We start from the raw sequence: 19,432 nt of genomic DNA, 5'->3' as shown, positions 1-19,432 counted from the left end.
AACATTATGTTTCTTTTTACGATCATTCTGAGCTATATTTGGTAAAATGTTTTTGTGGTAAATCCAAATTTTGTCATGTTAAAGGGAATTTCCCCATTGAGGGAGGAATAAAAGACAATCTAATCCAATCTAAGTTATGTTTAACAGTCATTTCACATGTTGATTTCTCTATCATCTACCATGTCACAACAAAATTAGAAACACTACCAAACTTTGGGAAAGCACAATAATACCAGCGTTTAGTGTTTTGTGACTAAACGGTGCAGTAACTTGAAAAAACAATAAAAGTTCCTCTGCAAGATATAGACAAATTGTTATGACAATTCATCAGAGTCCTCATCAGGGAACGTGGAGAAATTGGAAAAAAAGAGATGAAAGGAAAATGGAGTGACGGCAAAATCAAGGAAATGCTGGCTTCTCGTGCGCTGGAAGAAATTTCTCTGCAGATTAGTGACAGTGATGCAGTCATCTGCTATAAATTTGCTGAAGTGCTTCACTCTACAGAAGTACAGAAGCAGATCACCAATCATTCATTAACTGAAATCACTCAGAGAAAAGAGATCTTGAGATTATTCGAGTAGCAGTGGGTGAGAGGGTTTCATGTGGGAAAACACTTTGCTGAGCGGGGAGCTACCGTTCCTCCACAGGGAGAACTGCTGACCCATCCAGATGTGCACCATTCCCCGAGTGCACATCCCATACAGGTGATTCCACTGGTCGTCGTCGAGGGAAAGGGATTTTTCAGCCTCTGTGGATTCAGAGGGGGAAGCGAGCTGGAAATATTCTAATATATTCCACATCAGCTCGTGATCCAAACTGCTTACAGAGCTGCAGGACTTGGAGCAGTTTGGATGTAGAACCAGGACTGAAGAGAAGCTGACAGGAGGAGCCACTCAGTTTCAGAATTACATGGAGTTTTAAAGAACCTGTTTCTGACAAATACGTCTGAATGTTGGCTAGAGCTAATTTCGAGAAAAGCTTTTTAAAGGTCTTTCTGAATGGTCACAGTTTCTCCTTCTGGCTGTGCTTGTTTTGTAATGAAATGTTGTGTTTAAGGACACTGTTGAATTAAAAACAAAAATTGGTGCGTCTCTGTTGCTGTTGTATTGTAAGTTGCTGCAGTGCGATCAGACAAACCCTCGCTCTTTATCCCTCACTTTTTGGTGTCGGGCACCTGCAGGAATCTGTCTGGGTTTACTAAGGTAGATTAATGGATAGGTCTAAAGTTGCGATGTGAAAAATCTGTCTTTTCATTCACTTCCTGAAATATGATACATTTTTTGATACATTACATGTTAACTAATGCATTTCAAGTTAATGGTTTCATAATCTTCTATAAATATATGGCACCACTTCACTTTACTTATGGGAACCTCCAGATCTGGAAATGAAATAAATAAAATAAAATAAACCTGTTGAACTTTACTATAGGAAAATAATAAGGTCAAATTCTAACCTAAAGCACTGTCCATAACTGTCATAGCACTGTCATAATTCTGTTTTAAACATATATATTATAATGATGAATGAAAAATGTAAAATGTCTCTCCAAACATTCTGTTTCCATATGAACATTTCCTATTTATGGCTGCACCAAATCTACATTCCCAACTTTCTCTGCTGAGCTTTGTTTTCCTGTTAAAGCAGTTTATTGTTTGCACTGCTTTGGGCGCTGCGCTGCGTAAGAGAAACGTGCTTGTAATTCTCACACTTTAACGAACGTCTGTTATGATGAGCAACCATGGTAACAACAAACATGTTTACATCTGGGAGCAGCTGACTGATTTCCCAAGCCAAAGTAAAATGCTTGGAATAACATCCCAAATCCAGATGGGCTCTGTAGGAGACTTCCAAATTCAAGAAACGCAGCAAATCGAAGGAATGGGGAGGATGTTTAAACCACTTTTACCCTCCATCCCCATGGGTGACGTACGATCAGCAGTAAATAAAATGGATGAGATTTGAGCTTTAATGAGGAAACAGTCGTAATAACGGAAATGCACTACTATTTGTTTCACTGAGACTCGATCTCAGGAATATTTGCTGAATTACAATGCCTCTCTACCTTGATTTCACATAAGGAGGGAAAGAAACTGCAGACAAAGCTCTGAGAGTATGAGTTCTTTTTTTTTTTTTATATTTTTATCCCAGATTTTTTCCCATTTTTTCACCCAGTGATCCTACCTAAGTATCAGTCGTGGGTATTGCTTATCCTCTACCAACCCAGGGAGGGCCCTGCACTGAGCTCAAGTCTCCTCCTTACTTGAGGAATGAACAGGCCGCTTCTTTTCACCAGAGGGGCTTCTCTGGCCGGACGCAGGGCATGGAAGGATCTCGTTATTCCGGCCAGATCCCCACCCCATCTGGCGCCCCGGCTGGCAAGAGGGGGCATGTGTAGCCCAGGACTGCTGCATGTTTTTGTGAGGGTAGCTCACATTAGCTACCCAAGGGAACACGGGGAGAACATGCAAACTCCACACAGAAAGCTGCTTTCAGTCATGGGGGGAGTAAACTTAAAGGGGACTGTTACAACCAAAAACGTAATAATGGCCAATAACGTAATAACTGCCAATAATGTAATAATTTTGGCCATTTCAAATGTAATAAAGCCAATAGTGTAATAATGTGCCAATAATGTAATAAAACTTTTGAGTCAATAATGTAATAACTTTTTGCCGATAATGTAATAATTTTGTAATAATTTTTTAATACCAGGCCAATAACGTAATAACCAGCCAATAATGTAATGCCTTATTACATTATCGGCAAAAAGTTATTACGTTATTGGCTCAAAAGTTTTATTACATTATTGGCACATTATTACACTATTGGCCTTATTACATTTGAAATGGCCAAAATTATTACGTTATTGGCAGTTGTTACGTTATTGGCCATTATTACGTTTTTGGTTGTAACAGGGACCTATTATTGTTATGATTCGGTTTAGTTAAGGACCCAAACGCAGGAGAGCAGAGTAGGAGGCCGGAGGGTTTATTACAAAAAACAAGAACTAAAAGCGCTGCAGAGCAGGATCAACAAAAACCAGGATAAGGAAAAACGACGAGGAGACATGGAGGAAGAACCAGTACTGACCGACAGGGAACAAAGGAATGACAAGACCAGATATACACAGGGGATAACGAGACATGACGAGACACAGGTGCAGACACAATCAGGGCAAACGGGAAACAGGAGGGACAGAACTGAAACTCAAACTGGGGGGAAGTGTCAAACCCTGACAATTATGGCATCTAACACCTACTTTAAACAGGCCTTGAATGTCCTAAAAACAAGCTTTTTGCTAAATAAATTAGAAATTCAGCCTCTGAGCCATGTCTGCAGCTTCCCAGTGTCTAACCTCATTCTCTATGTGGGATTCTGAGTGGGCGGGGAGGCTATGATAATGAGGCACTGTGCTGATTGGCTGCCTGATTGACGCGATACACCGCTACGAAAAAATGGCGGAAGCTCCGGCTGGCGGAGTTAGTTGTGGGCGTGGTTTCACGCATCGGAGGCCAACCTATGTAAATCGCGCCCGTCGTTACGTAACGACGGGAGCAGAATCTGAACGGCTCGTAGATCCACATCACACTGGACGGCTCATCCGGGCGGCTGTACAGACACTGCAGAATTTGGTTGATTTCCTCCTTCTCTGAGTTGACAGGCTGAGGGGAGACCACTTTATATATGTTAAAGCAAGAGAAAACCTGTTTTTCATAATAGGTCCCCTTTAAGTTTTTCACAAATGTTGAATATGTGCTTTCAGTGGCAGTGGAATATAGGGAGAGGAAACATTCTAAATTGAATACATATTTACATTTCTCTTGCTTTCGCCTCATATTCTTCTTTTGTTATTCATAGTTTATATTTAGTGGCTAACGAATTTCGAATCTTCATGTCACTGATAATGAAATTACTTGGAAGTGTATTTCGCTATAGGTTTACCCCTCTGTTGTTGGTTTTTATCCATTTATTCAATTTGTCTCACATATATGTCATGCAAAACTTCCTCCTGGATCAGTTAAAATCAGTATACCAAGACAAAGGAGGATTATAGCACAAACAAAGAAAGCTTAAGCCCTGTGTGTGATTGAAAGAGGCTTTAGCACATTCAGTTTATTTCTCCACCCCAGAGAATAACGGAGAGACTCCGGTGGGTGGGTAAGCAATGAGTACAGCTCTAAAGAAATAATAAACCCAATGAAATGTGCATTTCAGCTACACGCTTCTCCATTTTTCTACTTTGCCAATTTCAGAACAACAATTTTGGGCCCCGTCTGCAAGAGGAAAGTTGTGCAGGAATAACAGAGTAGTCACAAGCATCAAAGACCAAAACACAAAGTTTACAGCAGGATTGAGGGTGAGCTAGCTGAAAAGGCTCCTCAAAAACCGTGTGGCACGTTCCACCTCTGATAAAACACTTTAGGCTCACATTTGTCTTGGAGGTGAGAACGTGATTTGAAGTTTACCCACCTTTCCTCCTTTCAGGCCATCTCTCCCTGGAACCCCTGGCTCCCCTGGTGAGCCCTGTAAATAGTGGTGAAAAGAGACACATCTATCACCAGGCCTTCATCTCCTCACACACATTAATCTCCTCCTCCTCACTGCTTCAGCAGGCTGCTGTGCTCCAACAAAACTTCCCTTAGCCAGGATTTATGAAATGCGTCTTTTCCCTCCCTGCTTTTGAATAAAGACAGATGCTCATTACCGAAGCAGGTGCAGAGAACAGATTGGGCTGCTGCCTCCATTCCTGGCATAAAGCGCTTAGATTTGCCTCTTTTCTCTAATTAATTCTTAAATTTGATTACTGATCGTCTGTGTAAAAATTCTGGACTTTTTTTTTTCTTTTCCCCAGACTTATTCTCCATCTCTGCCTGTTGAGGTTTTGTTGTTTATCTCTTTCACTTTGGCAGGCTGAGTTAAGGGAGCAGAGAGCGGAGGCATGGTGACAGATAAGACAGTGAGGGAAAGGAAGGCTTGACATGAAGTGTCTTGTGTTTAGTGCCAGTGTACTTACTGGCTCTCCTGGGAGTCCTGGGAGTCCAATGGGTCCAGACAGGCCTAACTTCCCCTGGCGATACACGAAGCAAAACCAATACTTTAGGATACTTTCTGCTTTTGGTTAATGACTTAGAATTATCTTTTAAGTTTTTCTAGCCTTCATCAAACACAACAACTTCACTATTTAAAATACCTGTGTAATTTAAAAAAGAATCATTGTCATATGCAGATTATTTCAAATAAAAACTTCTAATTTAGGCTTTTATGGTATTAGCGATTTATACTACCGTATATCCTTTTAAAAAAAAACCTTTATATAATTAAACTACACATTACCATGGAAACTAAAAAGAATCATTGTCATATGCAGATTATTTCAAATAAAAACTTCTAATTTAGGCTTTTATGGTATTAGCGATTTATACTACCGTATATCCTTTTTTTAAAAACGTTTATATAATTAAACTACACATTACCATGGAAACTGACTTTTGTTTAAAGATACCTTTGATTATGGTCACGACTCTATCACATACAGTGTGCGTATGGGAATAAAGTCTCGTAATCAGTTTAGCAGGTTATAGCACCATGGTTATGAAATTATGGTTCATGTGATTCTTTGTTTTAAAGGGTCACAGAAAATAAACGAATACAATGAAAACTATGCAACTGATAATTAGAAAAAGCCTGACCTCCGGTCCTTGATCTCCTTTTAGTCCTGGCGGCCCCGTACTTCCCTTTTAAACCAAACGCCATAAAGGGTGAATAAGAAGCATGAAGGTTGCAGGAAAAATGGAAAAGGAAAACATCTTGAGATGTGTGTTTGTTACATATGGCAAGAGATAGACTTCAACTAATATATGCTACAACTTCGGTACACTCAAATGACGTTTACAAAAGGTTTTGAGAGGAATAAAAAAAAGCAAGAGATGAATTACACGCTGAGAGTGTCACTATAAATTTGGTCTGCCCGTGATGACAGCTCAAAAACATGACTCATAGCACGGCCAGTATCTACCTCAGGACTTACAATATGTCAAAGGAAGAATCTTCTCTACAGTAAAAATGACTTTGATCAACAATCTGTCAGCTCTATACAGCCATAATCTGGTGATACTGTTGCACAGACACTGTGGAAGACTACAGTGAAGGGTTCTTTATGGACAAGAGGGCTATTTGGTTGGCAGTGGATATTGATGCTCATGTTTCAGTGCAGGGACCCAGTCTTCAATAAGTCACCTTGAAACCTTGCGGCCCTTGAGCTCCTCTCTCCCCCTGCAGAAAGTAAAGGAAAAAAGAGCGAGAGCATCTATTGTCAAGAAGGAAAATAATCAATCAAGCCATTCCTCTTGGTGTTGCTGACTTTCATTTACAGTAATAAACTTTGTGTGAGGTGAATGTGAATAACATTTAGAGCTTTTCTTTGCTACTCTTTTTTTCATGTGAGTATAATTTCAGTATAATTAAAACAGCAAACATACAAAAAATAAAGAAAAAAAAATCTATGTTGGTGAGGATGCTTTAGCCCATTTACACTGGTCTTCATATGATGGACTTGTGTGTTGCTGGTGTACTGATCGATTTAGATTGAAATTTAGCTTTGTCAGTTCTTCCACCTCTGCTCCAGAGCATATTTCATTTGTGTACTCTTTTATAATATTTTTTCTCAGGCCTGATGGCATCATCGAGTGAGAATGGACACACCTCATGCGGACATCAGACCATGTGTAGAGCCAAAGATGTGGGGAAATATAAATTGTACAGTACATAAAACATTACAGAATATATCAACAGAAAAGCATGAAGGGGACATCTTCCTTATTTTGATTCTCATTATCTCTTTTAGCATCACACTTCTATTTATGTGGGTGTTATAAATAATTGCTGTGGTGCTTAACAGTTATATCCAGCAGCTGCTCCGTCAGTGTTGGACTAATGTGACTTATATCGTACCATGTCGTATTTGTACATCTTTTTTTTTTCCTTTTGATCATTTCCGTACAAGCCTGAATGATCAAATACAGTATATGAGTGTTCATACGATAAAGATAAATCGGGATTGGTGGCTGAATGTGATCTTTTTTTCCTCTCTCTTTTGTCATCTTGTTTGAAATATCTTTGTGGGCTGCCTCAGCAGGGTTCTTCACTTGCAGAGTTAATCTCTTTTAATACTTTTTCCATTGATAAACAAGGCCAACAAAAAAAGACAGTTACACATTTGATCAAACTGCTCTCCTTATTTGCTGTTTTTTTTTCTTCTCCCCATTGGAAGTTGTGGCGATATCAGTGTTTTCAATTACAAACGACTACAAAAACGAGCGTTGGTCAACATTTGTGGATCAGGCATATGCATATCTGTAAAACTTTACAATGATTTAGAGAGAGACACAAAAATACTTGCCTGAAAGAATCTGAATGCAAATCTCTGCATATGTTTACACACAGCTTTAGTCGTGAAACTACAGTGTTTTATGAATCCAGCCTATTGTCTTGATCAGTAACAAAGAAACATACACACCTACACTCCGAAAATCATTTTTTAACTTGTCAGATGGGAGACTTGCTTTACAGTAAAACATCTTCCCATCATTCAAAGGGTTTGTCGGTGTACCAGTTTGTCATTTTCAACTTTTACTGTGAGTTACCTTTTATCTTTCATATACGTTGTTTTCATCTCAGCATCATTATCATCCTCACTAGCAGGATCACCTCTTTAATCTCGCTACTGAAAGACAACTCCGCCTCGATTTAGATGGCAGCTCTTGACTCTGGAGTTTCAATCAACGTTCAGCTACTTGTGCGCTTATTTGTGCTTGGTGCGAACATCGAAAGTGTATAAATGCTCGGTTTTCATTCAGCAGCTTCAGTGACTTTAAAACTTTGTGAAACTGCGTATTAAAACGTAATGAGGACTATCACACAGGCCTTTCGATCCTGCTCAGAACCGGTAGTTCAATGCAGTTCACTTTAAATTGTGTTCACACACACAAAACCTTCAGAGAAAAAAGTCGCTATCTAAATATTTATGATTCAAACTATATCCTGATGCCTACTGATGTCTGATCAATAGCTGCATCAGGGCCCTTAATAAGCTGCAGGCCTGAAGTAAATGCAGCTGGGGTTCGGAGATCCAAACAATAACTGTGCCAATTTTTCCAACCTCACTTTGTGCATCACTACAAAGCACAAAAAATGAAATCAAACTCTCCGTCTGCACAGCAGGTGATCAATTGTTATTTCACAATCAAATGCCAATGCTGCTTTTCTCTCAATGCACACTGAAAAAAAAACAGAGTTATTATTCACACTGTGAATTCATGCCGCTATTTTCTTTGGTGGGCAATAACAAGGAAAAATTGTTACCTGATCTCCCTTTTCACCCTTTTGGGTTTTTTCTCTCATCTCATCCTTAGAAACAAACGAAAAGAGACGACATCAAAATCTGACTATGACATACAGTATTTCGGTATTTAGAGCAAGGAATGACAAACAATGAGATGCCATGGACAAGAACATTTAAAATATTGTGATAGAAAGAGGTGCTTACAGTTGCAGGAAGCTGTCTTAATCCGTGAGCCGTCATCACCTGGAGATAATAAGAAAGATACTGTTCTGTAAATATTCTCCACTAATCTCACAGTTGTTGCTAGTAAACATTGAGAAAGCGTAAATACACTGAGCACCTATATTTGGCCCTATATCTGACTTTTGGAGCAAGATTTGATGAAATAAATAAGCAAAAGGATCACATTTACACTTGTATTTATCTATTTTTCTGCAACAAAATGGAAAAGAGAAAACAATCCCCTGATACTCCAAAATTAAGGTGCCAGTTATGGTGATATGTTTCTGCTGAGGAGGGCATCTACAGTATCAAATCATCTGTCACCTCAGACATATCTGACATTAATCATTATATCCCAGTGACTCCACACGCATCGGCGTGGAGAGTGTAAGTCATTGAGCATACGGGCAGCTGTTCAGCTGGATGGCTAACAATGAAAATCTAGTGCTGAGGCGGAGGCGGCACTGGCATACCTGCAGATACAAGCTGTATATGAGATGCACAATAAAATGTTGGTCTCAAGTGAATAAAAGGCTAAAAAAAATAAAACCTTTTACATTTAAATATCTTCACGTCTTTCGTGTCATGTAAACCTTGCACCTCATCCCTGTGTGGAGTCTTAACCACTTCAGAGTTGCAGAGGTGAGAGAAAATATGAGGGAGCCTGAATATGAAAGTCATATCCAAGTAGGGACATTTTTATTGCTGTAATAACATTTTGTAAATAAGCTCCTTCTAAGTGCATACCACTTCCTTTCACTGTGCCCCAATTCAGTTCAGTTTTTAAAAGCTATTTTATGAATATGCAAGTGGCCTTCTTTTCTGATTGATGTGCATCTGCAGACCATTTTAGGACATTTCTTTCTCTCCGGCAACAATGCTCAAATTGGTTGTGAATCCATCAACATTTACCTGTTGGTATAACACTAAATTCCTACTGTCAATGCTTTTTGGGGTTTTTTTTTTCCTCTGCAGTTACACTCCCATGTCCCCATTGCAATCTTAGAAATATCAATACATGTTCTCAAAAGCTGTGAAACACTGCACAGAGCTGATTCCTCAGCACAAGTTGGCATAACAAATTCCATTTTACAGCTTATAAAAGTCCACTGTAAAGCAATGCAGCAATATAAACAGTGCAGAGTCAGGCCTGAAAAGACTGTTTTACCCCTTTAAGGAAACTAGAAGACATGATGGCCATGCATGCCTGTGAGCCCACTGCCTCTCCTTGTCACTAATAAACAGAGGCACAAGAAGGTTTATGAAGAGAGGGTAATGATCTGAACCCCTGCTTCTGCTGTGTAAGGGAAATCAATGCTTAACTGCCAAAATTATCTGCCACGGGAAGGCAGAGAGCGCAGACAGAGACCGGTACTAAATATTCAAACAGCCTCATTTATCAAATGACTAATGTTTTCCCTTCTACTGTGTGGTATATTATACAGTACAACGCCTAGTATATCCAGGGAGGCCCACACCTCACTACACAACAATGAGCACTCGAGTATTTCAGCTTTGATTTGAACATTTCTTTCTTTCCACAACAAATTCAATTTAGCAGAGAGCAGAAACTTTTCAAATCTAATTGTTAAGCAAGAATCCAGTGGTTTAAACGCCACTCACTTTACCCACAGTTATAGCTGTTCTCATTAAATGAGTAGACTTTTGTTGCTTTGAAAGAAACCCAAAAGTGAATATTTGTTCAGTCCATAATTAAGCTGTCTAATTTCCATTTGAATCAATGCTAACTAGCAATGAAAATGAGAATACCAATCAGAAGCATTATTAAACCATCATTATGAAATCGTGCTCCCAGTTTCATGTCTAAACCTTGCAGAGTTTTAATAGGCAGCTGATTTTCAGAAAAAAAAAAAAAAAACACATTGGAACAGAGTCATCAAGGTGTCAAAACCCTCCGAATCCAAACTTTCATCCGACACTCTGGGTGCATTTAGAGTCATTACTGCCACTTCACAGTGCCTTACCTGACTTGTCTCCTTTTTTTTAACTTTAAAATGTCTAATCAATGTTTTCTCTCCCAGTGTGGCCCCACTCTGTGTCACCTTCAGCACAAATCAGATGTTCACTCTCACATCAGCGTTTCATGCTTCTCTGTTTTTATCAGCTCCTCAACTACAATCAGCCCCCGGGACCTCGGGAAAAAAAGAATTTTCTGATATTTAAAATCATGAACATCACAACAGGTCGATTGTTGCCCTGACCCTCCCTCCCTTCACCAACGCGCCCCACACTGATTCCTGCAATAAACTTGATTCTGTTGCACATGAGAAATTAAACTCTTGCTTGAAAATGGCTAGTGTAAATATACTCATTTGATCTTAATTACACAGGAAATCACAGTTTACAGTAGTAAATACCCTTAAAGCTATTTTGGGAGAACCTCCTGCTAAATGCATATCACTGAACATTGTTTAAAAGGAGGTGGGTGGAAATTAGCAGTGGCTTTATCAGCTAGACAAGGAAGGTTGTTTTTTTTTAGAGGAATTCAACAAACCTGAGTTCATCTGCCTTTAAAAGGAAGCCATTGTCTGATGGCTTTTATTAACCCTACTCCAGTCTTCATAAATAAGGAAAGATGAACTATACTTTTCTTGTGATCTCAAGAATCTCATTCAGCATCCTTTTCACAAACTGCTTACAAGACACCACATGCTCTCCGCTGAAGGTACGGCAGTGTAGGTATAACACTACTCCTGTGTTTATTTCTCGACTTTGCTTTCCAAAAGGTATGTCAAGAATAGTTACCAATGCTGAAAAATGTTTGTAAGGTCTAGCACAATAAATAAATCAATAAGTAAAACAAAAACGCTGTGTTATACAAGGAAAATCATTCTACAGGGAGGGTTTCACCTCTGTGTCGTACTTACAGGACCAGGAGGACCAGCAGGTCCAACATCACCCTAAAAATACAAAAGAAACAGCATCAGTCATGATCTACAAGTGTCAGACGCAAACAAATACGGTGTAATAAAACTACACCTGAACCACCTGTGGCAGTTTCCTTCGTCTGAAAGCAAAGTGCCACTGGAGACTGCAGACAGCTGCAGCAGCAGATCTCTTATCAACCATAAAATACTTTTAAACTCAAGCAATTAAATAAATCTTCTTAAAGATCATTTTGGGACACAGTGCTTCACGCAGACTGTATGAAAGTTATAAAAACTCAGACCATTGCAGTGCATTTATTAGGTATTCAGAGAACCTTATTTTGTTTTTGATTGCAAGGAATAGCTCGAGGCAGCTTCCACTCTCCTATTCATTATTTACAAGTGATAATGTGTCTGCTTCCAATTAAACAAGAACATCATATCAGTCTATAATGTATCGTGTACTTAAAAGGACTTGGCTTACAAAAAAATCCATCAACAATAACAGACAATATAGCATATCTTCTGTGAGTTGGATCAACACTAACATTAGCAGACCACACACATTTGTTGTGGTCTGACACCAGAGGTCACGGTGTAGGCGATGCCCAGATACATTTTGACCAAACCACTTTAGTCAACCAGCCAGAACTTTTAAAATGAGCACAAACTCTTCAACACTAGTGGTGACACATAATTTGTTTAAATTATATCAGGTGAAATTATGTAACCACTGCATTTATGCATAATTTGGGAGTTTGGTTCTTTGATTGACTGTCCATTTAGCCAATGACTGGCAATCATCACTTCCTCATCAGTTATCACTTTTGCTACTTGGCACTTGAGCTGTGGATAAAGACTAGGGTTGCCACCTTTCAGAAATAGAAATAAGGGACGCCCTGATTTCAGCAGCGCAGGAGCCAAAAAAAAAGCCCCAAAACTTCTAAACTGAATAAAAATGTGTTTATTTTATATGAAAAAACAAAATGCTTTGATTTAAAGTTTAAAGTGCTTTAATAGCATTGAACTTGCATGACTGTACAGACAGACAACCATACTAGCAACTGAAATATCCTCCTATGCTACGTATGTCCACATCAGCCCAGAAGTATAATATAGCCTACAGGTGAAGAATATGGTGTAAAAGTTAACTTATTTCAATAATTCAACTAGAATATGGTGTAAAAGTTAATTTATTTCAATAATTCAACTAGAATATGGTGTAAAAGTTAACTTATTTCAATAATTCAACTAGAATATGGTGTAAAAGTTAATTTATTTCAATAATTCAACTAGAATATGGTGTAAAAGTTAACTTATTTCAATAATTCAACTAGAATATGGTGTAAAAGGTAATTTATTTCAATAATTCAACTAGAATATGGTGTAAAAGTTAATTTATTCCAATAATTCAACTAGAATATGGTGTAAAAGTTAATTTATTTCAATAATTCAACTAGAATATGGTGTAAAAGTTAATTTATTTCAATAATTCAACTAGAATATGGTGTAAAAGGTAATTTATTTCAATAATTCAACTAGAATACGGAGTAAAAGTTAATTTATTTAAATAATTCAACTAGAATATGGTGTAAAAGTTAATTTATTTCAATAATTCAACTACAATATGGTGTAAAAGTTAATTTATTTCAATAATTCAACTAGAATATGGTGTAAAAGTTAATTTATTTCAATAATTCAACTACAATATGGTGTAAAAGTTAATTTATTTCAATAATTCAACTACAATATGGTGTAAAAGTTAATTTATTTCAATAATTCAACTAGAATAGAATAAAATACGGTACAAATCGTGTCCCGTATTAGTTCAATACGGGACGCAACATTTTTTTCTCAAATAAAGGACAATTCCGTATTTTACGGGACGGGTGGCAACCCTAATAAAGACTTAACACAGTGTAATCATTCGTATTTTAAAGAGGGTATGTTTTGTTGTGCTGTTAATTGTAAGAACAGACCACCAGTGTCTTTAGGTTGGTATGAAGCTTTGCTAACCAGCCAGTAGCCCGTGCTAACACAGCCACTGCTGAACACTGTGATTATTTCAGATTCGACTGCTGAAAAAAACATTGGAAATATTTTGCAGGCAGATGGTCCAGCAGACGGAAGGTAAGAAACAAACCCTCAAAGCATTTCTATCCTAGACCGCTGGCAGCAAAAAAAGCTGATGGTTAATGATGGCAGTTATCTGTCAAAGTCTGTCACCCACTACACCCCTTACTGCAAAAACATGTCACAGTGAATAACACTAGCTGCAGAGAACAATAATAATACACCTTCCTTGATACACAGTCAAGACAGTTTTCCTAAAGATGTAACTGAATTCATTTTACATACATTATTCAGCTAAAAACAGAAATAAAACCACTGAAAAGGGTAACTGGAAACATTCAAGGCATTACTGCCTTATCCGGGTGTATTTTCTTTAGTGCCCGAGGTCTTCTTTCAAAGCATCAGTCATAATTAAATGAGCACATACAAGGACAAACTGAAACAGACACACTCAAACAGACTCATAGACAACGTGTCAGTGTGAGAAAATGAGCCGAATCACGCTTAGCGTAGCAGAGACAAACAATCACAAAACAAGAAAGAATCACCTGCAGATTCATTATCTGCTGAAGGATGCTTTGAAAGACTTTTGGAGGACGTTTAGATTTGAAGAAGAGATCTAACTCAGAAGGTTCAGCCTCTGAACTATAGTAGCAATTAAACCGCATGAACTTTCTTACCCCCTCTTAACACACATGCAGGCCGGGTTTAAGGGAGCATAAACTGAGGGACTCATCGTCTCCGACACTTGACATTGATGTGACTTACTTTTTGTCCTTTCATGCCGCCGGTCCCCTCAGCACCTGGCTGACCCTGTGGGAGGAGGCCTCGGTTAATGACTCTGTAACACAGCAGCATTGTAAATGTCGCTGCAGGAAAATACGTACAGAATCTCCACTCTCTCCCTTCTCCCCTCTTTCCCCCGGGACTCCAGACTCCCCTCTCTCCCCCTGTGAGTGAACAGAGCAGACCATTGACAGTGACTGACAGCAAAGGCAGGGCGAAAAGACAAGAGAGCTCTGAGAGGGAAACTTAGGCAAGGACAGTTCCTATGAATAAGTTATCAGGAAAACATACAGTCCCGTGTCAATTCAGAATCATAACATGGTGCGGAAACAAAAAAGATAAGGGAAACACATTGAACCAGCGGCCTTATGAGACTGTCTTGCTATGCGGGTCTTGCAATATAATGAAAACCTTAATTCCCTGTTGTGCAGCAGCAGTTTAACATAATTCCATGTTAAAATAATTTCTTGGTCTGCCATTAGATGGCACTTCAGGACTACTCGCGAGCTGTCCTAAGAGTACTTTTACAGGATTTGCTACAGTCAGAATACTTTCAGTCAATGAGTGGCAAAAGTACATGGTCAAGAGAGGTGAATAATGAATACTCTTTCAATACAAGTCCATGTTTTCACCCTTCTTTCTTTGTAAAGATGTTTACATTAGAATATTCACCTTTCTAAATAGTGCACTGCATTTAACACACACACAAGGTACATTCTCATACTGTTCTCACATAGTATTGCAAGCTTTTATTTGAGTTTTGAGAGGAAATATGGGAGACATTCAATCAAATGCATCCAGAAAAGCATTCCCTTTTCCTTCCCAGGTTCCCTTCCAGCAGTCTGTTCCATACAGCAATCCATGGAGAACAACAAATGGGTTGTTTTGTTTGACAAGAGTAAAGCATTATCAAGTATAGGAATTATTTAAGCTACTTTTTTGGAGACATGGAGTATTTGTATGAGAATCTGAGAAGAAAAAGCTGAAGAACATTTGCACACTTATTGCACATAACGGACAATAATTACCATTGAGTTTCAGCCCCTCCTCTCTATTCCTTTAACTTGTTAATGGCAGCCATCATAACACCACACCGTTCATTTAATGAGATATTGTCACTGTTTCCTCATCCAAATGAGGGGATGTTATTAAGTCAGCTACCACATATGCACAGATGGATTGTCTTATTAATATTTCAGGTGCGGAGGAGGGACTAGCAGCAAAACTGACTTTGAGCGCTAACTGAATTTTAAGAGCCCCCTCTCAACCAAATAGAACTCAATAAGTTTACAATTAATAAAGACATAAAGAAATCAAAATACAACTTTGTTTCTAAAAATTAGTTGGTACACTGATTCATTTCCAAATAATTTAAACTTTAACTGGGTAAGAATGCTTACACGATGAAACCAACAATATGTTTAAAAAATGTAGGGAAATGTGCATTTTTACCACCATGTTGCATCACCTGTCAAGTTTAAAGCTCATCATGTTCCAATTTTTGCTTGATATCTGATGAAAAGACCTACTCTACTAAATCTGAACAGCATGCGGACCAGTTTAGCTCCCAGTTAAACAGTTTTGATCTGATGGTAACTTCAGAGATATAAAAACACACACCAGGTGCACAAATATGCCCTGATAACATCACAAATACTGACATTTGAAATATGTCCTGATAGAAAGCAAAACAGTCCCTCTCCTCTCATGATCCTCTCAGCCCTGAGAAGGCAGTTGTATTACTGCAACTGGTTTAAAAATGCAGTTTCTTTCCATGGCAGAATTTTAATTTGAATACGGATACAGGAACAACCTGTCCCTGAGTCCATACAATGATCTCCATGACTGGATCTTGTCTGTCTGAGCCTACAGATCACAGTCACTCAGAACTACAGGTTGGCCTTTTACCAGCATACAGAAATGTCCCTGGATTCTCTGGCTCTTTTAGTAACATTATGTCCAACCAACACTCAACCAACTCAATATTTAACAACTTTGCATTGAAAAACTGTTGAGACAGATTGCATCAAGTCATGACTCACACTGAAGGTAAATCATCGAGGACAGACATTTTTTATTACAAAAAGGATATCAATTTTTGTGAAAAATCGGTGCAGGGCATTCTGGCATAGACTCAGAAAATCGTTTCTATCATTAGGTCTTCGTGGAGCATCATTCAGAGTCAGTTTATTAGCAGAGCACTGCATAACAAGTTAATAAACCTTTCAAATGACATTAACTACTGCATAGCAAGTATTTATGTAGATTATGACTGTATTTACGCAGCGATAAAGCCCAGAGAAATCCTCCACCTGCGGTTGACTGTGGGAGACATGTTGACTTTGAGCCACCACGAGTCATCAAACTGCAATTAAGACTGTCGGCATCACTCTCTCCGTCAATATCTGCAGTGTTCTGTCAGAGCCCATTTGAGACTGTCAGTGGGGGACACAGTTATGGAGATGTAATTCATGAAGATGCCGTTTTCCCAGCACATCATGCACTGCGGACCTCTTTTTCTTTTTTGCTTTCGAACACTCACACCCTGCTGAACAAGTGAGAGGGGGCTCAGCTCACACAGATGCATTTTACTCTAACTTCTGCCTGATTGATCATTTTAAAAAAAAAAGAGAAAAAAGCACAAGCATGGCACTGAAGAATGTGTCAATGCTATGTTTTATGTTTGCTCATTAAAACCGTTGACCCTTTTTCAAAATCTAATTTGTACATTTCTTTGTATTTGGGACTGACTGTGTATGTTTTTTTTTATATAATCACGAGAAAACATGAAGTGATTCTCTAAGACACAAAAAGCATCAAATTATAATGAGAAAGTGAAGATGCAATGGTAAAGTAGAGTCATACCTCATTTATAGCAAGGGCAAAGCATATTTAAAGTAAGTATGAAAGTATTAAAAAGCGTTTAGCGCTGCATGTCTTCAGCTAATGTGCGTCACAGGTCTTACACTGAATGAATGAATGCTGTAACTCTGTTCTTCTATCATAGAATTAAATTTAATCTGGAACCATTTCATTTAAATTCATTTCCATGACCTGAGTCACCCTCAACTGTGCCTTTCAAAACACTCGTGAACTTTCACGTACCAAGTTATGCTCTGATTTTGTCGCCGTTATGTGGCCTTGTGGATCTTTCATCATGTTTTTACATGGCTCAGATCCAAAAGTGGGATCTTGAACCCACATTTTCAAAGCTGCTTTCCTCTCTATAGGTGGGGTTTGGAGTTTTATGCCTTCATTTTTTATGATACTGGATTCATTTAAGACAGTTACGCTGCTACTCAGCAGGCACTTAAAAACTCATGATAATTTAATAAGGATAACTTCTCTTTGCCATTTTGTTCTACTGTATTTCTGCTTAAAAAAACCTAAATCTAAACAAAGGCAGCTCCATTGTGATTCTACAAGCTTTCTGTGGCCAAAATGGCCACTGCAGAGGCTGCTCGCTACACGATAGCTGTCAGTTTCAGCTTGATCACACTGGAGGCCTGTTGGGTACCGGATGGGTACTGAGGGGGGGTGTAAGTGGGTATATGTAGGAGGCAAGTTGCAATTCTGGGAAGTCTGGTAGAGCCCCATATTTCAGGGATTTCTTTCTTTCTTTTTTTTTAATGCTCTCCATATCTCACATACCGCTGGTGAGCTACGGCACCCATGGGCTTCATGAAAATGATTGCAGACCCTTTTTGCAAAAGCACTGTGTGTAATGGCCATCTGTCTGTTTGGAGTGTGAGCACTGAGTCACGCTGTGCTGCGCTGCAGGAGGTGCAGGGTGGGGGCAGCTATTTAACTTGAGGTACAATTGTCTGAAAGGTGCCATTTCAGAGGAGGGTGATCTGTTCCCGACTATTAACACGCGTGGACACAAAAGTGTCAGTGAAGGGCAGAGTAGATTGTGAGATTCTCCTTCACTTCATACATACGTCTGCCTGTACATCCGGCTCATCTGGGCTGGCCTCCCGGGACAACAAGTTGTGCACATCTTAATATAAACAACACACTGCAGATGAATTTCCTCCATGCCTTTACGGAGGTGACACTACAATGAACGCTGCTCTGTCATCTTGACGATTTGCTCTTCCTGCAAGTGCAGGTAGGGGTCAGTTTATCAAGCGAGGAGACAGCCCTACTTGAAATGCAGGGCTTGCCCCCCCCACACTTCTCCTTTAAATTTATTTTTTTTCCCGTGTGTCTCTGTGTGACAAACAATGTTTTGAATTATACCTTTACACTTGCCCCTTCAGCGGTTCCTGCGGGACCCTGCAAGACACACCAAAAGACAATTTCATGAGTAATCTCACACACAACAGCATGTTTGTCATCACCCTTTCTTACATCTTGTCTAAAATGGCAAGTCTGCTTGAATATAACCCCATTAGCAGCAGCAGGGGTGTGTGGCATTATTTTTTGCTAACCTTTACACTAATAATACCCCTCATAAAGACATGGCTGGACCACAGCAGTCTATATTTAATTGTCGAGTGTGGCTTTGTTGTGCACCTTTCATGGACTCTGCTATTGCTGTGAAATGCTAATTTGACTTGAAAAAAGAAACACTGACCCTACATCTGCACACAACATCCTGCTGCCAGTTGACAAGGCAGAGTGATGCCCTGGAGTGTGTTTTTGAATAGATGATTTTACCCCCAAGATCTGCCTCAATAAAAAGAGATGACTCATAAATGCCAATACCAAGGGATGGAGACAAATATGGCACATATAAAGGGTATCATCAGGACATTGCCATTTAAAAATGTCACACTTTCTCTATTGTCTTTCCTTTCTCCTACAACTTTGAACTCAACAATGTTTTGATTAATTAAGGAGGCGAGGAGTGCATTGGGTTATGTGGGAAAGAATTAACAGTGAGTACCTCAATGATGAAATGATAAAAACAGAGAATATATCTTTATTTCAGGATGAGATAAAGACAAACCTTATGTCCTGATCAAGAATGCAATCAGTGAAGTCGTGCTTGAAAATAATTGTACACCCAAAGCATCTGAGCTGCACGATGCCTTAATGCTTCTGTTAGTCCTGAAATCAGCAGTAAAGAGTCTGACAAGCTGTCTTCTTTAATGCATCATTGTGCTTGTGCCCT

The 19,432-nt window shown here is 38.9% G+C and overlaps 1 protein-coding gene across 1 annotated transcript in view; it reads right to left on the bottom strand.

Annotated features, from left to right (window-relative positions):
- LOC133464084 (collagen alpha-1(XIX) chain) overlaps nucleotides 1-19,432 on the bottom strand; it is a 100,435-nt gene that overhangs the window by 19,270 nt on the left and 61,733 nt on the right. Inside the window, exons 17-26 of the mRNA XM_061746060.1 lie at nucleotides 18,556-18,591; nucleotides 14,415-14,477; nucleotides 14,296-14,340; nucleotides 11,455-11,487; nucleotides 8,549-8,587; nucleotides 8,365-8,409; nucleotides 6,241-6,276; nucleotides 5,694-5,738; nucleotides 5,018-5,071; nucleotides 4,474-4,527 (exon numbers count right to left, since the gene is read on the bottom strand). Coding sequence (XP_061602044.1) covers nucleotides 4,474-4,527; nucleotides 5,018-5,071; nucleotides 5,694-5,738; nucleotides 6,241-6,276; nucleotides 8,365-8,409; nucleotides 8,549-8,587; nucleotides 11,455-11,487; nucleotides 14,296-14,340; nucleotides 14,415-14,477; nucleotides 18,556-18,591 — 450 coding nt within the window. The remainder of the gene's footprint in view (nucleotides 1-4,473; nucleotides 4,528-5,017; nucleotides 5,072-5,693; nucleotides 5,739-6,240; nucleotides 6,277-8,364; nucleotides 8,410-8,548; nucleotides 8,588-11,454; nucleotides 11,488-14,295; nucleotides 14,341-14,414; nucleotides 14,478-18,555; nucleotides 18,592-19,432) is intronic.

The sequence above is a fragment of the Cololabis saira genome, chromosome 17 (genome assembly GCF_033807715.1).
Source record: "Cololabis saira isolate AMF1-May2022 chromosome 17, fColSai1.1, whole genome shotgun sequence".
NCBI lineage: Eukaryota > Metazoa > Chordata > Actinopteri > Beloniformes > Belonidae > Cololabis > Cololabis saira.
The sequence above is the reverse complement of the archived record's forward strand: the minus strand, read 5'-3'. Positions and strand labels throughout refer to the sequence as shown.